General features: G+C 42.9%; 2 protein-coding genes across 3 annotated transcripts in view; both read left to right on the top strand.

The window, feature by feature from the left end:
* The window catches only part of meox2a (mesenchyme homeobox 2a), a 101141-nt gene extending 88361 nt beyond the window's left edge, over positions 1 to 12780 (top strand). Inside the window, exons 2-4 of one of the 2 annotated variants that reach the window (XM_027286366.1) lie at positions 4187 to 4765; positions 9119 to 9291; positions 12322 to 12780. In XM_027286366.1, the coding sequence (XP_027142167.1) occupies positions 4210 to 4765; positions 9119 to 9291; positions 12322 to 12540 (948 nt within the window). In that variant the 5' untranslated portion in view covers positions 4187 to 4209 and the 3' untranslated portion in view covers positions 12541 to 12780. Of the gene's footprint in view, positions 1 to 4186; positions 4766 to 9118; positions 9292 to 12321 lie in introns of those variants that run through there. The other variant, XM_027286365.1, reaches the window with a different exon arrangement.
* A 2933-nt stretch (positions 12781 to 15713) lies between these two features.
* agmo (alkylglycerol monooxygenase) overlaps positions 15714 to 21784 on the top strand; it is a 51195-nt gene continuing 45124 nt past the window's right edge. Inside the window, exon 1 of the mRNA XM_019279134.2 lies at positions 15714 to 16155. Coding sequence (XP_019134679.1) covers positions 16036 to 16155 — 120 coding nt within the window. The 5' untranslated portion in view covers positions 15714 to 16035. The remainder of the gene's footprint in view (positions 16156 to 21784) is intronic.

A 21784-nucleotide genomic window follows, 5' to 3' on the forward strand; every position in this document is an offset into this window, starting at 1 on the left:
GGGGTGACATTTGTTATTTCCAACAGTCTTATTTAAGATATACTGGCTTTAACACTGCAACAAAAATCACATCAATTCTGATCTTACTTTCACTCACTGGCTCGCACGCTTTATATATCAGGAGAGTGTTAGATGCTCTGAAATGTTTCCATATTATCCGGAGAATAATAATAAAATAAAAATAGGAGGAAAAAGTCTATTAATGATTACACACACACACTGGGTCTTTTTAAGTGCTCGTATTAGAGTCTGAGAGTTACATCAAAGCTTTCGACAATAAAGCGTGTAACACATCGGGGGCTGTTAAATTCAGGGGAGGGAGCGCAGCGATGCCGTCCATCCAGGACTGAAAATGTTGCTGCAGTTCTGTGTTTTCCTTCAACTATGATCGTCAGAAATGCTCAGCACTTCACTTTAACCTCCATGTTTAGATTTTATACACATTTAATAAGTAGTACAAGGCTTGTACTGCACTTTTATTATTTTCCTAGGTTGCTGTGTGTTCTAATATTGTCTGTAATTGACTTTGTGCTGCAGCCTACATGTTTTTAATCTCAATGAAACCTTTCCTAGTTAAATAAAGTAAATAAAATAAATAACAACCACAGTGTAATGTAGTTTTACGTCTTTTTCTTCTCCTGTGAAGAAATAAATCACTATATTGTTATTTATTATCTGTTTATACACCAATGGGGAGCTTTAACACTTTAATCTGCTCATTTGCATTCTGGTGTGTCATAAATGATTCATTCTATATTCACATTCTGCTGATTTAATGCAAAAAAAAAAGCTCATTTAAAGTGAAGCGTCTGTGTTTTTCGGAGCTTTAATGTGAAGGCCGCACTTTTCTGTCGTACTTTAACGTCTGTCACGGCTGTGCGTCTCTGCAAAGGTCAACACTTTCTCCAGGAGTGCAGGCCGCTTATTTTCCAAAAATAAAAACTTTATTTTCAGAAAGGGACTTTGTGCTTTGCAGGCTTGTTTTGGTGACAGTGTCACTGAGCTCTGTTTGCTCTGTAACCCTTCCCGGCCTCGTGACGGACAGCCACAGGTTGGAGCAGCAGGTCCACCTTTCACTTTCCTCCCCCGACCTTGCTCGGCCCGCACCGACGCGTACACATCATCAGAACCTACTCACCGCTACGACCTCTTCGCCTCCGCCTTTTTTCTTTAATTCTCTTCATTTCGCATGTCATCATGTAAACGGTTTGACAAATCTCTGCTCCTGCAGGCCTGCACAGGTAGTTTTTTTTTTTTTTTTTTGAGGATTATGTCATCCACGGCTCGTGCCAGTATCTTTCCAAAAAAGTTTCCAAATGGTTTTGATTCAGTTCAGGCATCTGAAACAGCATTTACACCGTCACCTGGAGCTGAATCCAAACTCTGGATGTTTATTTTGTGGTCAGCCGCTCTTAAAGGAATCACACAGACAAACACGGAGACACTCGAATAAATTAGCAAGGAATCACAAAATAAATGAGATTTAATTGATGCACGTTATGTGGAATCTCGACCCTTTGACATGTAACTAATATTTTCACAATAAAAGTCCAGGACTGGCCTGATATTCACACACACACACACACACTTACTCACACAGTGGGAGTTTTTGCCTCATATAGCCCACGAGGGGAGAAGTCTAGGATTGACTGCAAACACCCACGCCACAGGCCATCACTGCAGCGAGGCCGGCGACAGGATTGGAAACACGTGTGAATTAATACCTGCTCGAGGCCCTGAGCAAATATAAAGCCCGGCCTAACCTGCTAATAGCCTTCATTTGTAAGGTAAACAGTAGAAGAGTTTGACACTCACTCACCTAAGGTGCCTTTCCTCTTTGCTTGCGCTGCCTCTGCTGCCTTCGGAGGCTTTGGAGGGACTGTGTGTGTGTGTGTGTGTGTGTGTGTGTGTGTGTGTGTTGGGGGGGTTTGTGTGGGGACAGCGGCAAAGTTACAGCCTGCCTCCGCCATGCTATCTGTTAAAGTAATTTTCTCTCAAAGAGGAATTAATTTCCTTTCTCAGGCGGCCTCGCAGCGCCTGTGGCACAGCCCGTGTCATCCAGCCGGATCCCAGGAGTGCAGAGTTATTGTGACTGTGTGTCGGAGCCCAACACACACTCCTGATCTGTTTTTATACATCATTAGCTTTAAATCTGAAGTGTACACATTTTAAATCAGTGCCATGTGAAATATAATACACAGTGTGATTGTAGACGTTTGAAATATGTGAGAGGTGATTGTTTATCTTTAATATTTCTAATAAAACATGTCCAATATTTATTTAATATATCTTAATTACACTAACTGTATAAATTATACAACTGAGATATTTTAATTGCATGCACAAAAATCAGATTTTTTCCATTTTCTCATAATTTCTGCATTAAATAAACACCACACACTCACAGACGAAGATTATTTCTCATATTTAAACACCACACACTCACAGACGAAGATTATTTCTCATATTTTACTCATCAGAATTTATATAAATGAGTCTGACTGCAGGTAAATGTGTTTAATCTGTTTTATATATTTTTTCGTATATTTCATTATATTAATAAAAACGGGAAGAACCGGAGTGAGGGTGTCTTTCTTTCTGTCGGCTTTGCTTTTCTTCCTCCTTCACGTCGACAAAAAAAACGACACTTTTATGGCCAAAATGATTTAGCAGCACGCTGATGCGAGCGCTGACGCCGTGTGATGGGAGTGTTTGATGTATTTCGGGGGGTTGTAGGTGGATGAAATATTTCATCTTATACAAACTCGTAAAAACCATTTCTGGGATTTTTCTTTTCCTTCCTCGCGTCGCTCTCGATGCTGCGAGCAACGGATATTATTTTATCCATGTACTTTTTAAAAATATAAATAAAACGTCACAGGTTCTGTTACATTAAATAAATACTGTGTCGGATGTTGCCGTGGTGATTAACGGTAATTTAAAAAAGCAACATGTTTGGTATTTGTGATGCTGTTTTTGGAATAAACGCTGTGATTTGAACTTTGTGACCTCGTATGGAAGGTCAGACTTTTATCACCGTGTTTATTGATATGATGATGTGAGGTGTTTCATTTCAAAATAAGATAATCATCTTCACAAAATGACTGGTTGCACTAAATCATAATGAACTCTGGTTGTTTTTTTAAAGGTGGCAAAGTTAAACTTTTGTTTCAGGCTGAATATTTTTGGCACTGCATTGAAGATCTCTTCAGTTTCTGATTTTTTTATTTTGGGATTCAAACTTTTAGATTTCTTTCAAAGTAGTTGGAAAGTCAAACGTAGGATGACTAACTACAGTTGTTCTTAACATCTCAGGATTTCCACGATACACTCGCAGATAAAACGACGGGGCAGAGAAAGAAAACCCTGCAGAGGTCTGATGGGAGCCTCGCCTTCTTCCACAACACTAACAGTATTTTAAAGGGTCAACACTGACAGAGACAGGGTGACACGCTCAGTTAACCCCTGACACCTCGCCCCCCATATCCCTCCACACTCTCTCACCTCCCCCCATAACACCCCACGCCACCCCCTTCCCTCCCACCCCTAACCCCCCCTCTTACCCCCTCTTACCCCACCCATGAAACATTGAGGCTGTTTTCATGCAAGCAAAAAAGAAAAAAAGATGGCCACCGGAGGTCAGCTCCAAGTCCAAAATAAATTGCCCTCTTTCCTGAAGCTCAGCCATTTTAATAGTACAGATTTATTGTGCTGTGCTTTTTGGAGGGTGATCATATGTATGTGGTCAGTAGCGCGTATGCAGTCTGTGACCCAGCCTCCCTCTCATGTTACACCCTATTTATAACATCCCCTCCGCCGGCTCCCCTCGTTCTGCAGTTCCTAGGAACCTCCTTCTGCTCCCAGCCTCGAGCTCCAGTCCCCTGTTCCTCCTGACATCTGAGAGGCTCTGCTGCAGCTTATCCTGGGCTAACTGTTTATCCTGTACAGCCTGGCAACTGGCCGCATGCTCCGGATTATCACAGGACACCCATTTCAAAACACACTTTACTTTCTTGCCCTGACTATTCGAGAGTTTTTCTAACTGAAGGAAAAAGTTCTGGGATAGTCCAAAGGGGGGAAAAGGAGAAAGCATCTTGGATATGTGCTTGTGATTTTTGTTTTTGCTTGATTTAGTAACTTTACCTTTTTTTTTTTTTTTTACTTGCCCTTCTCGCCTTTCCTGGAGGGCCGTGTGTGTGTTTGCACGCGATGGATCACACACTGTTTGGCTGCCTGCGGAGCCCCCACGCCCCGGCTCAGGCCCTGCATCCCGCCTTCACCCAGTCTCCCCTGACTCTGCACGGACGCTCGGACCACGTCTCCTACCCCGACCTGGCCTCTTCGTCGTCCTCCTCCTCCACCTCCTCGCCGTCGCCCTGCATCATCTCCAGCTACCCGATCGACGACGGCCTGTTTCCCGGGCAGCACCACCACCACCACCCCCACCGCAGCCACCTGCCCTCCCAGCAGCATCACCACCCGCCTCAGCACCACGCATCTTGGCATATCCCACAGATGCCGTCGCCCGGCGGCAGCACGCGCCACAACCTTTGCCACCCGCACACCCACTCATCCCACGATAACGGGCCGACACCCCCAGATCTGGGCCACCCTGGTGGGCCCAGTATGTGCGCCAGCACCCCGAGTCTGGGCAGCGGCAGCACCCCTACAGGGGCCTCCTGTGTGCCTGCAGACTTTGGCAGACAGACTCTGTCACCTGCTGAGGCCGAGAAGAGAAACAGCAAGAGGAAAAGTGACAGTTCAGGTAAGAGGAGCTCCGGTTCTAACGGCAGAGATCTCTCAGATATCTCTCTACAAATATTTGTTCCAACATCTCTTTGTTCAGTCACCATCACATAAATATCTGCATTTTTAAGAAATTCCAAGCAGAGCTCAAGAATAACACAAACATCTGTACTTGTCATTATAAATCTTTCAACACACTGTTGAGGGTTTTTTTCTTTCTGCAGCTCTGATAGAAAAACAACAGTTTGTAGGTGTCGGCTGAAGCGTGGAGCAAGAAGGCCGACACCGTCGCCGGTGTGGCCTTTTTTTTTTCACGTCTGATTCTGCATTAACATCTGCCGTGTTTTGTTTTCTGAAAAAGAAAAAAACACATCTGGTTTGTCGCGACGCTCTTCAGAGGGCAGAGAAATGAGGCACACAGTAAAAAATTAATGTCATGGATTGTAAAAGACTACACCGGCGCCTCACGCCACACTAAACACCCCGACAGACTTCTTTTTTTTCTTTTCTTTTTCTTGTCTAAATGTTTGCAGTTAAAATAAATCACAGTCTAGTTTACGGACATGAAAATGGAAGTGATTAAAGTGTGTGACGCAATATTGATTCTTTTGAAGTTACAAGGATTATAAATTATTTTAATCATCGTACAAATAAACTGTTATTATGCCGTTATTACTCGATGCTCTGACACACTTCAGACAGATTACATAAAGATAAATACAGATTTATCAGATGGATTTATGAATATACATATTGAACTCTGTGTTCTGCACAGTGGTGCTGTGAGTGCTGTGAGCTTCAAGGACACTTTTTTTTAGTTTTTGGGATATTTGTGACTTTGTAAAAATTTGCAACTTTGACCCCTGAGGTACGTTCAGGCGTTCTCATCTCCAACTCTTAAAAAATTGTCGTCTCACGTGCATCGTTTTTGAAGATAATCCTGTTTTTTTTCCGACCACACGTTGTCCTGACATAGGGACACAGTCCTTGAATAACCTGTGCAATAATATACATAAATTTGGAGATATACCTAAAAGGAAAAACAAACATTTCTTTGCACACTGGTGAAGAAAACCCCTTCTTTTTCAGGGCTTTACCCAAAATAAGTAACACCTCCCTGATAACCTGCAGGACATTTCCAACCTGCAGTCACCACAATAATCAATCACTGCATGACAAACTGCCGGGTCGGGTCGCCGGAGTTCTCGAAGGGAACGTGATATTAGTGAGAGCTCTTAAGTTTTCCAGGGAAAGTGTGCTCACCGCTCTGGCTATCCATTTGAGGACTGCAGCCCCGTCAGCGGCGATCCTGCACCCTTTTAAAGGCCTCTTTGTGTGCACAGCATATCACCTGCACTTGACTTGATATTCCCCGCGTGTGATCGCTTTTCGCTACAGGATGCTGGTGGTCACCTCCAGAGGAGTGGTGTAGTCTCTCTGACGGAGCCCGGCTGTCGCTTTTCACAAAAAGTCAAGTGTGCAAACCGTGACAGGATTGAGGTGTAATTAATAGACGACGTAACTGCGCTGGAAACATGTGTTTGCAATAATTTTTGGTTATATTACAAAATACTAGAAAGAGCGGGTACAATTCACACCACTTACTGATTTCACATGAACTCCAGATGTCGTAACTGCGTGCTGAAAAATGACAGATTCATGCATATGTAAGAATACGAGGATTAAGGATTTAAAAATGTGTGACTCACACACTTTCTGAGAGCCTGGACGATGTGTGTTTGTGCTAAATTTCCTGTTAGTCACACAAAAAAATGTTGCAATTGTATATTTGAATCCACAGATTCAACAAACCACCTCCTATTTCCTTTCCTCCTTTGTCAAACCGTTTTTTTGGAAAACCGAGCCTCGCTCTCCAAATCCCTCTTTCCTTGTAACAATAGTTGCTGCATACATTACATGTGCTGTGCATTCTCTCCACGCTCAACACCAATCACGCTGATTATCGGGCCCTAACCGGGTTGCTGACTCAATCAGCTGTCTAAATATTACACCGCTGCCAGTTGCATGAGATAGAGGCCTGATTAGGTTTCACCATCTGGACCAGAAACCCGAATTTAGATACAGAAATAACAACAAAACCTGAGAGCTCATTTCCATTCTGGGGGCTCACCTCTTTTTTTTTTCTGCGTGCAAAAAAATATGAAGCATCTCAGCTTTCTTGTGTCTAATACTCGGGTTGTGATTGTTTCCTCAAGGAAGGCCGCGGGGTGGGCTAATGAGATGAGCCAGCTCTGCTTTGGTATTCTGGGTGTCTGGTTTCTGCGGAACCTGCTCATTTTTTGTGGTTCAATCTGGAGAGTTTTTTCAGCCCTATAGAGTGTCGCGTCGCGTCCGGGGGTTGGTTGTTGCACTTTGCAAGCGAGCGAGCGTCTGGGTTATATTTGTGTTCTGTGCTCGTCCTGTCGTGGGAGTGGTCGCCCCTCTTAAAAAAAAAAAAAGTTACTAGGTTTTCTGCGTGGAACAATAAAAGGTGCTTGAAGTCTTATTTTGTTGAGGCGAGCGTCGTAAAAAAAAAAAAAAAGGAGGAGTGAGGTGACTCTCTCTCTTCCTCTTTCAGAAGGAGAAGAAGCTCCAGAAAAACATCGAGGATGTGTCGGTGCCTTCGAGTTCATTCTGTGATATGTTACAGAGGAGGGAAATAAAAAAAATCACCACTTTCACTGACTGGAAAACAACTAACACACAAAAACAGAGAGAGAGACTTTGTGAGAGGGTCGCTCCTGCGCCGACCTCGGTTCATTTGGGAACCCTAAACGACATGCCCCGTCTGGGTGCGCGTGTTTTTCTCATATTATTCCTCCTTTTTTGTGGAGAGATGAAAGTTACAGCGTGGACCTAATTGCTGTGGTGTAGTGGCTGTGTCATAAAAGCCCGCCGCTCGTTTTAACTCCGGGCCCGCTGGTCTGCACCAGCTGGCTGTGTTATTCTTTTATTTCTCTTTACACAATGTCTGTGTTTACCAGAAAGAAAGGGAAAGAGAGCGAGAGGGAGCGGATGAATACGTCTGAAGGCTCGCTTCAATCAGCCACACGCTGTTTGGAGCGCCCCGGTTTTGAAATTACAGGGAGGGGAAAAGGCCAAGGTCAAGGGGGGAGCCGGACACAGGCTGCGAGTCGAGCAATGATCTGTTTCATTTCATAAAATTCATGCGGGAATTCTTGCAGTTTATATATCTGTTTGTCCTTGGCTCCAAAAACTGTGCAAGTGCCATACAAATATAACTTTTTTTTTTTGTAGAGCAGCTTCTTCTCTTCGGCGTCTCAAGGGAGTTATTTCGCTCTGAGAAAAAACACTCTCTTAATTAGAAGGAAGGTCGTCTTTCTGACCAACAGGGGTGGAAGTCTTAGGTGAGGAGATAGTCACTGCTTTGACTTCGGGCTGCGATCCATTTGTGTGCGAGCGACTGTTTGGCTTCGACGCCGGGGCCCTGCTGGATTAACACACACGACAGAACAGGACCGCAGATGAATTAGCATGCAATCACCGCTGCCTTCAAGTGCAATGTGCAACTGAAGCGTGTCCAACAGAGAAACCACGGAAGGGCTGCGCACAATAGGAAAGTTTTGAAAGGGCAAATTAAGCGTACGTGTTTTCTTCGGAAAGTTTCTCGAAATGGCAAAAAAACAAAAAGCTTTTTTTTTTTTTTTTTCCACGACGACGACGATGATGATGATGAGCTGAAGTGGGGATGACATGTGCCGGGGGGATTTCTGATCCTAAATTTTTATCATACGTTCACGCCACATTTCAAATGTCAATAAATCCATATGTTGCGAGCATGTGCCTGGCATTCGGTGCTCACACATCGAGTTTGTTTTATTTTGAAGGATGCTACATTTCATCTGCAACATTTTCAGGTAACTTTTTAGGTTATGTAAGTTTTCGAAGGCCTTTGCCTGCAATTTACCAGACTACAGGAATTTTATTGTTTTCTTAAATCTGCAAAGAAAATATGAATCAAAATCTGAGAAAACAATAAAAAAAAGAAACTAGAAAATATATTTTATGTACCCTGCAAACCTTTTTGTTCCATATTTAAAAATACATTTGTAGCAGCAGATTCCTCCAAGACAAATTAAACCCATGTTGGCAGTCTGAGAGCCAGCTGCCACAGTCAGACACATGTGTAGCTGCCCGTGAGTCCTTCCAGCCACTTAAAGTCTTCATAAACAATGACTGAACAATAAAGTGTGATTGACAGCTCCCATTGTTTCTCTTACCTCGCCCTCTTTTCTTCCCCCCCCTCACCCGCCGACTTGCACCTGCCACATAACATTTGCCTTATTTTTATTTTTGTTGCATATAAATCTGCCCTGAGTGGAACAGAAACCTGTGTGGTGTTTGGTTTCAGAGTCCCAGGACGGGAATTACAAGTCAGACGTGAGCAGCAAGCCCAGGAAGGAGAGGACGGCGTTCACCAAGGAGCAGATCCGAGAGCTGGAGGCCGAGTTCGCCCACCACAACTACCTAACCAGGCTAAGGCGCTACGAGATCGCCGTCAACCTCGACCTCACCGAGAGACAAGTACGTGCCCCACACACCGTCAGCTCGTTTCCCACAGGGGTTCAGACATTTACTGACCCCCCCTCCATCACACCCACCACCTCCTCCTCCGCCGTGCATTAGCACATTAATGCCATGTTGTGAAAACAGACTCGGCCTCGGGACGGCGACGAGGCTTTTCGGGCTCGCTACTGTTGTTTTTGTAACTTGGGTTCGAGGGGCTATTGTGCTCCAGATGTGGCTGTGCGACGGGACTATCATATTCCAGATGTTCCTGTCTATTCTTTCAAGCGGGCCACAGTCGAGGCAGGGAGAGAGAGAGAGAGAGAGACGGAGGCTTGGAGGAAGTTGCTGTCTAGCAAGTCACTTCCTCTCCTCCACTACCCCTGCGAGCACAAATTGGTCTCCGAGCGTGGGCCGGCCGCTGTAAAACGCATGCACATGAAATAAATAACAGGAGACAAATGGCTGGGGGAAGGAAACGTCGTACAGCCTGTTGTTCTCTGACACCCGTTTGGAAGCTATAAGTCACGTTCAGTTGACACCTCGCCAAGTGATATTTTGCAGCGTGGCTCAGGCTGGAGTGAGAAACGAACACAGAGCTTCAGGTGATGCGGATCACAGCTTTGAAAACCCCCAAAGATAACACACGTGTGAGCTGATGACGCGCTTGTGAAGATTTCCGTCTTGTGTCACGCTCAACTAGAAAGTATAATAGCCGAGTACGTGCAGAACGACGCCGGTAGACCGTTCTGATTTAAACAAAGTGGAACTAACAGCTCCAGCGGCTCCGTCCCATTTCGTAACAGAGCCGTGTTATTAGCTACACCTGCTTCTCCTGCAATCACATTAAAATGTCCGCCTGCAGTATCTCAACATCTGGTAGCAAAACGCCATTAATCGCTCGGTTTCTGATCTATTTCGCCGTAGTTGAGAACGTCAGTAACGCTTTCAGGGTCTCCGGTTCAATTCCCACTTGAGGCCACCACCCCGTGCTAAAAATGTACAAAGGCTTCGGATAAAAGTGTCCATCTAAGGAGATCTGCTTCTCTTAGTGAATAAAAATGTGTGTGTGTGTGTTAAAGGCCTCTCAAAGTAATGCGAGTGCTAAACCTGCACAGTTGCATTTAGTCCCTTGCTCCTCAATCTGAAAGTGGAGTGGAAAGTGTGACATAAAAAGTGATAAATGTGTCATAAATCGCGTCTGCTTTTGCTTCAAATTACAAAAGGTGTAAAAAACTTTGAAGGAATACGTCTCTATACCGCCGTGTCAGGCCGTTTAACTCTGCGGGGCCACCAAGCACACAGTTTGCCATTGTAATTCCACTTGAGCCCTCTGCCCAGACTGTTGCAATTAATCTTTTTGTGGCTCAGAGCGGCATAAAAAATGTGCATGAAATTTTCTTCTTCAGCTCGTGCAGCATAAGTCGTGTGTGTGTGTGTGTGTGTGACCTCAGTTTTGTCAGGGAAAATATACAGCGCATAGATAGTGAGGTAAATATTGGCAACGCAAACAGCTGGCCGAGGCAGTCGATTTACGCCGCGTGAGCTGTTTGGAGACATCTGATGGATGTTTTACGTCTTTGTAGGCTGTGAAAGCTGGAGTCATTTCAAAGATGGCAGAGGTGGAGCCACACGGTCAACATTTTTTGCATGTTTGGAGTTTAAACCAGCATGAAAAAAGGGAAAAATCCGCCCGATGAATTAAAAGTTTTTCGGCTGAACTAACGCCCAGTAAGCATACGTCTTTAGATGTGTCAACGTCAGGATCAAAACAAGCATGAATCAGGTTGAAAAATTAAACCTCTACATTCACATAACTACTGTTTCAACAGCATTTAACACATATACACTGTGAAAAAGAAACGGTGCCAGAATTTTACTGTAATAAATACGCTACAACCCCTTTCTCATGTTACAGTAAAAGGATGTTAGAGCTGCTGATTTCACACACAAATCCACATTTTTAAACAACAGTAAAATATGCCATTAAATATCACAGTGTTTTACTGTATAATTAACATTAATTACTGCTTTATTCAGTGTTTTACTGTATAATTAACATTAATTACTGCTTTATTTTGAATAAATTCCCTTAAAATGGCGATACATACTTCATGGCATATTTTACGGTCTTTTACTGTCGATTGCTGCCAATTTCAACCAGTCTTTTTGAATTGCAAACCAAATCACACCAATTCAGGGCTTGTCCTTTAAAGCACATTTTAAATCGAGTCGTTTTAAACCAGCGGATCTGTGGTTCTTCTTCTATCAGAGGCTAAAAATGGGCGCTGAGGCCTTTGACGCCTTGCGATCGAATAGTGCCACTACAGGTGTAAAGTCGAGCCGTACAGGGACAGTGCCGCTGAGTTTAAATAGTGCGTGTGCGCACGTAAACCTCGGAGGATCACATGTTCGGTTTGACATTAGAGCCTGACACATATAAGTGATCCTTTGCTGGACTCTCGCCACTCATCCACCCACCCCTCTTCCACCTCTTCCACCTCTCTCCGGCTCTCAGAAAAGGCCCCGAGGCTTGTAAAGAATCCGAGGTGATACTCGTGGCGTGGCGTACGCCCCTGACGTTTAAGACAAACGTTTGTGCTGTCAACTAACTTCCTGACCATGTGACCGCTCGGTCCCCCCCTTCCCTCCGTCCGGAATGACACTCCCCAAAAATAAACCCGCTCTACCCTTGCGTGACACCCCCGCCTCTCTTTCCTCCCCCCCGCATGTGTCGACACTCAGAGGGCCTCTGCTGCTGCTGCTACTTGACGTGTAAACCGTTTTAAGCAACAGCTTAATCATCAATCTGAGAGACGTAAATACGGCCGAGGCTGTTGAGTCAGGGAAAAACAGGTAGACGCCAAGTGGCAGATGGAACACTACATCCACACATAATTGGCGCTGTAGGAATAGCTGCCAAACCTCTAGAGGAGGTTGCCGTCGAGGCAGTAAGGCTTCCTAATTGCTTTTTGATTATTTTTGGGTGACTGTTTTGCTCTCTCCTTGACACTTTCTGTCTCGCTTCACCTTCCCACCCCCCTGTAGGTGAAGGTGTGGTTCCAGAACAGGAGGATGAAGTGGAAAAGGGTGAAAGGCGGCCAGCAGGGGGCGGCCGCTCGAGAGAAAGAACTGGTGAATGTGAAAAAGGGGACGTTGCTGCCGTCGGAGTTCTCTGGCATCGCGTCGCTCCACCACTCGACGGACTCCTTAGCCAACGAGGACAGTCACGACAGCGACCAGAGCTCCGAGCACGCTCACTTATGATGCACACACACACACACACTTCGTCCTCCCCTCCCCGTCAGAGTAAAGGCCCTGCCTCTGCCTCAGGACCGTCCTTAGAAGGACTGCTGTTTGCTGATTCGCCATCGTCATACAACGATGCTAAACAAGTGTACAAATGTACAGAGAAAAAATGTGTTGCGTAATTCAGTCATCACGCTTCAGGCAAACGGAGGATGTTGACATAAATTCAAAACCACGGCCATTGGTTAAAAAAAAGAATTTAAGATAAAAAAAAACTCACTTTAACATTTGGGAAATCATATTTAGTCAAACTGTTGTAAACATTCCATGTTGTGCGCCTTCAGAGAAGCAGGCTAATGCTTTGATTTGCACTGTTGAACATGCAGTCTGCACTTCAGTCCGTCTATACTGTATAAAAATGTAAATTACGATGTAATTGATCAAATCACGTGCCAGGGAATCTAATTTGCCTCGCTAATATAAATGATCTGTAAATAAATCTCAGTATTGTCTCTACCTTAAACGATAATTTTATACCCACTCTATTCAGCTCACGCAGTAATAAACACTGACAGTTCTTTGTTTGCCTGGAGATGACATTTTGTAAACAAATCTGAAACCTGAAATAAGTATTTTATTAAATCCTTTCAGGGAGAATTGCAGATTGAATAAACTTTAACCAGTGGTAAATGAAATCCCATATGATTTTTTTTTTTCCACGTATGAATCCAGGCTGATGTGTGTGTGTGTGTCTGTGTGTGTGTTTCGTGAAATGAAGCCGTGATGAATTAAACATTGCAGAAAGTGTAGAAAGCTGGTGATGGGGTTGCATGCTAAATTCACCTTTGCCTCAGGGCACGCTCGGGACTCCTGCCAAGAGAGAGAGAGAGAGAGAGAACCCGCAAAGGATCAGATTGTGTTACAAAATCCAGTTGAAAATAATTTCATGACTTGATCTCATCTTTCACCACATTGTGATTGTGCATTCTAATTTGTGGAGCAGGAACCTCACACCGCATGTGAAAGTTTTTTTCCCCCCCTTCTGCCCCACAGGATGCAACTGTACTTCAGTGCAAAGTATTCACAATTATGGTGGATGCTCACCTCCTCCACTATGCACAATCAGCCCAAGTTAGACTATAAACTTACATGCATGAGTCACATCACGCTTACCTCCAACTTCGTCCAACTTCACCTGGAGCGTCGGCTGTTTAATAGAAAAGAACAACAACAACAACTTTAAACTTTCAATATGTGCATTTAATTCCACGTGTGAAGAGAGAGTCAGCTGTCCTGGTGTGCCAAACGTTTGGATCATTGCAGTGTGCCATCATAAATCTACTGATCCCTCCAACAGGTGACATCATTTTATTACCCCAACTCACGCTAAGAGCAGATATCAGGCCAGGCCTCGTATCTTGTAGAGGGCGACTAAGTAATCAAGTGCCATACCAATGTGTAACCAAGCGAGGCCAGTCATTGTAGATTAGCCTCGATCTACAATGATTGAGTTTATATATATATGAAGTTGCGTGTGAGTATGGAAGTCCAGGTAAGTCCAGGTCATTAATAATTGGTGTAGGGCCTCTCAAAGTGAATCAATTAATATAGCCGAGCGAACCAGCTGACTAGATAGGTTAACTACCATCCTAAGCTAACCGGAAAATTCACATACGTATACGCGATGTCACCCAAAGACAGTATAAAACCTGGACGTACATACGTATACGTGACATCACCCATAGACAGTATAAAACATGGACGTACATACGTATACGCTATGTCACCCATAGATAGTATAAAACGTGGACGTACATACGTATACGTGACGTCACCCATAGACAGTATAAAACGTGGACGTGCATACGTATACGCGACGTCACCCATAGACAGTATAAAACGTGGACGTACATACGTATACATGACGTCACTCATAGACAGTATAAAACTTGGACGTACATACGTATACATGACGTCACCCATAGACAGTATAAAGCGTGGACGTACATACGTATACGTGATGTCACCCATAGACAGTATAAAACATGGACGTACATACGTATATGACCTCACAGCTAAAACAATAATCCACCATCACTTCATAACGTGAAATCACGTTAAAATGCGATAATTTATTGTTATTGTTTATATTGTCGGGAAGTGTTTCATGTTATAATGTGATATTGATAAATTAAGATGTTTCCCGTGTGCCGCAATATGTTTCTGTAAGGTAATATCTAGATCAGTTGTAGTTTGTCTGTTCTGGGCTACTGTACAAAAATGGTGGTTCAAAATGGTGGACGCCATGGAAGAGGACCCGCTCTCACTGTAGATATAAATAAAAAACTAATTTTAAGAAAACAGAAACACAACAGTTCTTATTTTCAGGTGATTATACACAAATGAAAACATACTTATGTATATTATATTATATTACTACAGAGAAATACTCTCTAATTTTACACACTGGACCTTTAAATTAAACAAAATAATAATAAAAACAGACTTTTTTTTGGTGTGTGGTTAAAATTAGAAGTCATGTGGGGAGGACACTGTGCTGAGGGGGAACTTTACTTTTTTTTTAAATCCTACCCTCGTTTATTCAAGTGTAGTTTACTTTTTTATTTTATACTAAAACTGAGGCAGTGTACTTGAAGTTTACTTTTTATATACTGTATTTTATATAATTAAGTAAAGTATAGTGAGTGAAGTATACTTGGATATACTGAAAAGTATCAAGAATAGTCTAAAACTAAGTACATTAATACTGAAACTTACACTTATACTTTAATACTAAAGCTTATACTTGTACTTTTTACTTCTTTCTGCCACAAAGTACTAACACTTAGTATATTTGATCCAAGTACATAATAAGGTCAAGTCATCGACTCGTGCTTACATTTAATTTAGCAGAATAAAAATATATTTTAGGGTGTATTACCTCTGTTATAAAGTTAGATGTTGAAGATCATATAGTGCTGGAGTTTAAAGGTTTGCAGTAAATATATATATATAGTTTTTTTTAATGCACCTTAAAGACATTTGACTTGACTTTATTGAGGACTTTATACTTTTAATACTCACTCTAGTCTTGCATCTAAATCACGCATGCACACGACACAAAGGGCGTTGCAGAGTGTGGATGTGCATGTGCACAGATGGATACGTTGACCTTGGGTAAACCTCCACGCTCCCTGTGTTTACAACTCCTGCAAGGCTGCTCGTGTCAAACTCTCGCGAGATAAAGTGACAGGGCACCTCTCTGTCTCGAAGTGCGTGAAAAGTCAACGCACACAGTCAGAGAGGATCCTGCAGCTTTAACGTGTGTGCACGCTGAGAAGTTTCATGCTCATCAGCTGTTAAGTAACTGACCTACTTAACTGAGCGGAAGAAAAACAAGCTCGTTAAACGGCGGATAGATCCGAGTCTGACCCCGGTGTGAGCTACCTGCACAGGCAGCACCTGTAACTCACCTGGAGCAGCAGCAGCGGCGGAGTGCACCGTGTTTTGACCATGGCTGCAGCTGTGGAGCTCGGCTCGGTGTCCACGGGGCTCCGGGTCATGTTTGCAATGCTCACACCGAACGAGTCTTCTTTTGAGAAGGTGGAAGACGTCCCTAAGTATGTGCATGAGGTGAGTCTCACACACTGTCACGGAATATGTGCTGATTTGTTGTATAAAGGTCCCCCTTAACCATCCACCACACCTCTGTGCAAAGACACCTCAGGTGAGCTTCTACTGTCACCTGGAGGAAGGAGGCAAAGCTCCTGCTGCAGACAGGTTAGCAGTTCAAAAAGAACTCATCTGTGAAGTGCAAAACACAAGAGGAAATCACAACATATAATAAATCAGTTCATTGTTTTTGTCATGAGACACAACCATTCAAGCGTGCAGTTTAGAGTCACCAATTAACCTGTTACCTGTGTGTCTGTGGAAGGAAGCTGGAGTACTCGAGAGACCCCCACAGACACCGGGGGGGAAACTATTGTATTATCTTGTTTTTATCTTCTGTGTCTAGCACTGTTACTGTTACTAATGCTGACCTGTGTTTCACATTGCACTGTTGACCCTGTGTTCACCTACAAATGACCAATAAACCTGAAACTGAAGTGAAAATGCAGAAATTCACTAGTTAACCCTGCTCAAATATTTAAAGTATTAAAGATTTGTTGCTTTTGTTTGTGTTATCAGACAGTAAATAGATTATTTTTGAGCCTTCGACTGGTAAAAACAGCAACATGAGTCAAATTTGAGATTGTTTTATTCTGTAGACAAAACTATAAATTCATTAATTGATAAAATAAGATGTAGTTTAATTAAAAATGATGATAGTAACAGCAACCTCCGTGGCTGTGAAGTGAAGCCAATGTGGAAGTGCCAAAAAACTGCAGTTCCTCAAACGTCCACTTGAGGCTGGCTCCAGAAGTGAGTCAGTCTCCATAAGTCCCCATGTTCAAATGTCCAACTTCACAGCAGAAATAAACATGTTTACAGCCTGGTACAAAAAACAGTTTTGGTCTCTGTAGCTAATTTCCCCGTTCATGACAACTGTCCTGAGGGTGAATTTATATACAACTCACCTGTTCACATTATATTAAGGCTTAAAGTTATGCAGGATTAAGAGCGTGGACGCTTTGATTGACAGGTGGGAGCTGTTACAGATGGCTTGTTTAAGCAGCCAGGCTTCAGGTCCATGGTCCACATCTTTCTGGAGCGGTATGAAAATGAAAGTCCCCAAAAATAAGGAATTATTTACATCAGCGATTAATCTGCAGATTATTTCCTCGATTTTTTTAATTGTTCAATAGTTTATCAAGTACGGTGCCCTGAAGCGCAAAACACACAACAGTAAATCAGAAAACACGAGGTGTCATTTCCTTTAAGGTTCAGTGTCTTTCATGTCTGTATTTTTGTTGAGAACTTAAAACAGTTAAAACGCAAGGAGAGGTTTAAACATAAGTTGTGTAACTGATGACCAAAACGCCGCGTGCATGATTTATCGCTGCACTTTATCCTCCTTGGCTTGGAGGGGGAAAAAAAATATGTCATGATGGAAAAATTGGAAATGATTTGGAAATTTCACCGCAGGAGGCACGTTTGTTGAGATCTTCATGCAGTGCTCTCCTCACAGCCGGTTCCCGAGGTCTGTTTTCACCACGATAAATTATGTCCGTGTTTAAGTTCTTAGACTTGAGGATGGGTTTGATATTTCTGTCAGCAGTCATCGTGAGGTGTGTTCATTGTGTTCACAGTTCAAACCGGTGTTGTGTAAGTTCACACTTCACAGCAGCGCGGTCAAAGTTCAGCTCACGTTCGGCACTTCCGTAAACTTTAAATGAGTTGTTTTGTTTCCCTCTCTCTTCAGTCTTCTCTTACCTGTTACCGTTTCCTCACTCTCCTCAGAATTTTAGGCAAAAAAAAATTAAAGTATTTGGTTTTGAGGTGGCACCTTGGTCACATTAGCTAACCTGAATCCCATAAACTCATTCTCTGCAGTAGTATTATTAGTACTATAATACCAAATGCAGTATTTTCTGATCATTTGGGCATTAAAAAATATTTTTTGCATGGTGGGCTACCAGGCCTGTGCTGTTATGGGAGAAACACTAAGGGCAACTGTAATAAAACAGCAGCTGAAGGTGTAAGAAACCTCTTTCCCTTTTCACAGTGACCAAATGTCATTATGTAATCAAGCCAAACCAAACAAATAGTTTGTTTTTACAGAGAAACTTTAAAGTTTAAAGGTCAAGTGTGTCACATTTAGGGGGCTCTATTTACAAAACATGGCAGAAATTAAATATAATATTCAAAACTGTGTTTGGATTAGTGTAAAATCACCTGAACATAATATTACACCGTAGTTAGGGCCGAGTGGAGGGGGTTGCAATCAGCCACTACACTTCTAGCTAGATGGCACTAAATCCTGAACACTGGACCTTTAAGTTTCCTCAGAATGGTGATATTTAACGGATGTTTTGTATTCTGCAAAGTTAGGGAGGTTAATTTATTCAGTGTGAGATTAAGATCATAAATCACATGTATGCAGTAAGACAAGTCAGACACACAAAACCACTAAAACAACCATAATGCTTCAGTTTTGTCGCACTTTATTCCCCTTGTGTCTGAACTATGAGAAACTTCAGGCAGTAAACTGTATTTCATGAAGATATTCTGATTATATATTAAATCTAACTTCTTCTAGACGTCTAAAGTCTACTGAAATCTGCTCAGTAATTTCCCACGGCTACCTAATGCACAGTGTTTATACCCTAGTTTGGGGTTTCTTCTGCATCTCACTGTCAGTTTACAGTGTCTGAGCTGTCGTTTATTATGGCGAATGTCTGGTGCAGGTTTACCAGCACATGTTTGTCATGAGGTTTTATGGGGCACATCAGGGGAGGAGAACAATTACCCCCACAGCAGGAGTCCTTATAATCCACTACCAACCCCTGATTAAACAAATTTGTTATTGCTGCAGGGCTCGATGGCGATAAAAGTTTGCATGGGTGTGTGTGTGTGTGTGTTGTGTCATTAATTGTTCTGCACAAACTGCCACACTCTGATCCCAACAGGCCAGATTAATTGGAAAAAACAAAACACAATCGTCTAATTTTGGAGTTGTTTGGAATTATGGCTTTGTGGGTAGTTTCCAGGTCTCTCAGCTATTCGGTGATTTCAATGCAAACACAATATTTCTCTCAGACAGCGTGATTAAAGTGTATTGTCAGCCTGCGTGTTTGCAGCCAACGTAAGTCATCCGTGACCTTATAAAAAAAAAAGAAAAAGTTTGTTTGGGAAAATGCAAACATCTGGTCCACAAATGTCATGTTCCATGTAATCCAGAAGAAAATAAAATTATTAGATGCCACAACAAACAATCCACACAGGATGTGAGCATGCAGCTTATAAAATAGTCATTCTGTCGTGTGATTTTTGTTTAGTTTTTTTTTTTTTTGGTCCATAAAAAGATTTTCAGTTAATGCGAGATCAAAAAAGAGAGACTTAAAAATATCTGACTCAAAGATTCTGAACTACAGCCATGAAAAGGCTGAAGAAACAACAATAACAAAGCTTTTTTCCCCGCCGTGAGAATCGGCTTGCTGAATAATTTTGTCCCGAGCTGTCAAGAGCGCTGGGCCGAGGAGGTAAAACTATCTGCAAGACAGGAGAAGAATAAAGGAGGGGAGGTTTTTAGGCCGGTGTCCAGAATGATAATCTCTCTCTCAGCGGGTTTGGAGGAGGTCTTGCCTGCGCTGCGAGCCCATTTGTTAGCTGCAAGCCCTGCTGCCAGATGTTGGGAGCGTTGCGTGTGATCGCGGGTCCCTGGTGGCGCTCTCGCCTCTTGCTCGTGCACACGCATTCACACACCTGCATGTGGATATGCACACACACACACACTTCCTCCCTCCCTCGCTCCCTCCCCACCTGCAGATGTGCTCCTCTGTGGTCCCGTCACGCCCTTCATTCCTTTGGCAGGGCCCATGTGTCCCAGTTACGACTGCAGTCACTTGGTCAATGAGCGCCTTTGAGCTGAAAACTAACCAGCAGGTCCGACACGCCGCTGAAGTCGCAGTCGTGACCTGTTTGCTAACTATGTCCCTCGCTAATTGGTTCCATGTTTGACAGACCCATTAAGAGGTTATTACATGTTTCCAGCGCAGTTAGAACAGAGGCCTGTCACTGACTGTTTGGTTAGAGATTACCATTTATTTAGTCGAAGCTGAAATGTGACCCACTTCCAACTTTTTTGGAAAGTAGAAGTTTGAATTTTGTTTGAAAGTCATGTGGCATCTTGTGCTGGTTATAATTAAAAACAGCCTCTGCTTGTTTGTCTTGATGGATCACACATTTGTCAGCCACATTGCTGCAACATGTGAGGTCGGTGATACAGAAAAAACATTTTTTAAGGAAGACAAACTTCTTAATTTAACTGAAGTTAATATATAGTCTTTACTATACCACCAAACACAGTGAGGAGATCTGCAGCCCGGGCGGAGGTCAGTCTTGTGATGGAGCCACACCTTTTTAAACTTTATATTTTCACTTATAGAATTGCAGAGTGGAAAAAAGTTATTTTGGGTTCAAGAAGTTTACGTCCTGTTCTTTTTCTGCGTAGACATACGACATTAGACATAAGATGGCTGACCCTCCCTGTCCCTCCAAGGCTTGGATGGACATGAAACCAAGCAGCTGTCTTTAGAAAATGTCTGGTTCTTTCAAGGCCTGTTTTTAAAGAAGTTAGCATTTCTATGGGAAACAATCACCGAGCTGAAATATTGCAACTATTATTGAAACCTGAAACGCGTTCTGAAATCAAGTTTTGCTTGCAGCTTAAATGACAAGACTTTGGAAGATTTGAATTTGGAAAGACTCGCTCTGATTCACACCTCTGACTCACTTCTTCTGCTTAGCAACAGCAGGCAAGGATCATGGGTATCTGTAGAGCCGTTTGTCGTCATCATAAACCTCTGTAGTTAACGTTCAGCATCAAGTGCAGCAAAGACGAACCTTTGAGTAAAAAATAAATGACTTTATTTTCTTCTTACACTGAATTATTCAGGTAGCGAGCTTGCTTTACCTGATAAATACATCATTGTCAAATCGAAATCAAATCAGATTTTATTTGTATAGCCCAAAGTCACAAAGTACATTTGCCTCAGAGGGCTTTACAATCTGTACAGGGAGTGACACCCTCTGTCCTTAGACCCTCGGTTCGAGTGAGGAAAAACTTTTAACAGGGAAAAAATGTGGAAGAAACCTCAGGAAGAGCCACAGAGGAGGGATCCCTCTCCCAGGACAGACAGACGTGCAATAGATGTCACGTGTACAGAACAAATCAACACAAACATACTGTACAATTACAATGACTGATAAAATGATTACAGCAGCAGTGGAACCTGTGATAGAGATAGAGAGACACAGATGCACAGCAGCAGCAAATCATAAATTAACTATAATATATTAATATAATATAGATATGGAGAAAGAGTTTTCAGTAAGGGAGATGTGACTGCATCTTCAACCAATACCGTGCCTGACTAGGCATAACCCTGAAAGAGACAGACAGACAGTTTCGTCATCATGGCTACTCAGGGTAACCATGAGGAGATGGGGTAGGACGTTGGGGGATGTCACCAGCCTCCAAAATCAGCCAATAGCAAAATTCAGATGCAATAGCCACGTTTTAACCAGTAGAGGGAGGTAGCTATGCATAGCATCATTTGTGTAATTCACTAAACCGCCAAGAGACGAGATTACTTTT

Source organism: Larimichthys crocea, chromosome XIII (genome assembly GCF_000972845.2).
Source record: "Larimichthys crocea isolate SSNF chromosome XIII, L_crocea_2.0, whole genome shotgun sequence".
In the NCBI taxonomy this organism is placed as follows: Eukaryota; Metazoa; Chordata; class Actinopteri; family Sciaenidae; genus Larimichthys; species Larimichthys crocea.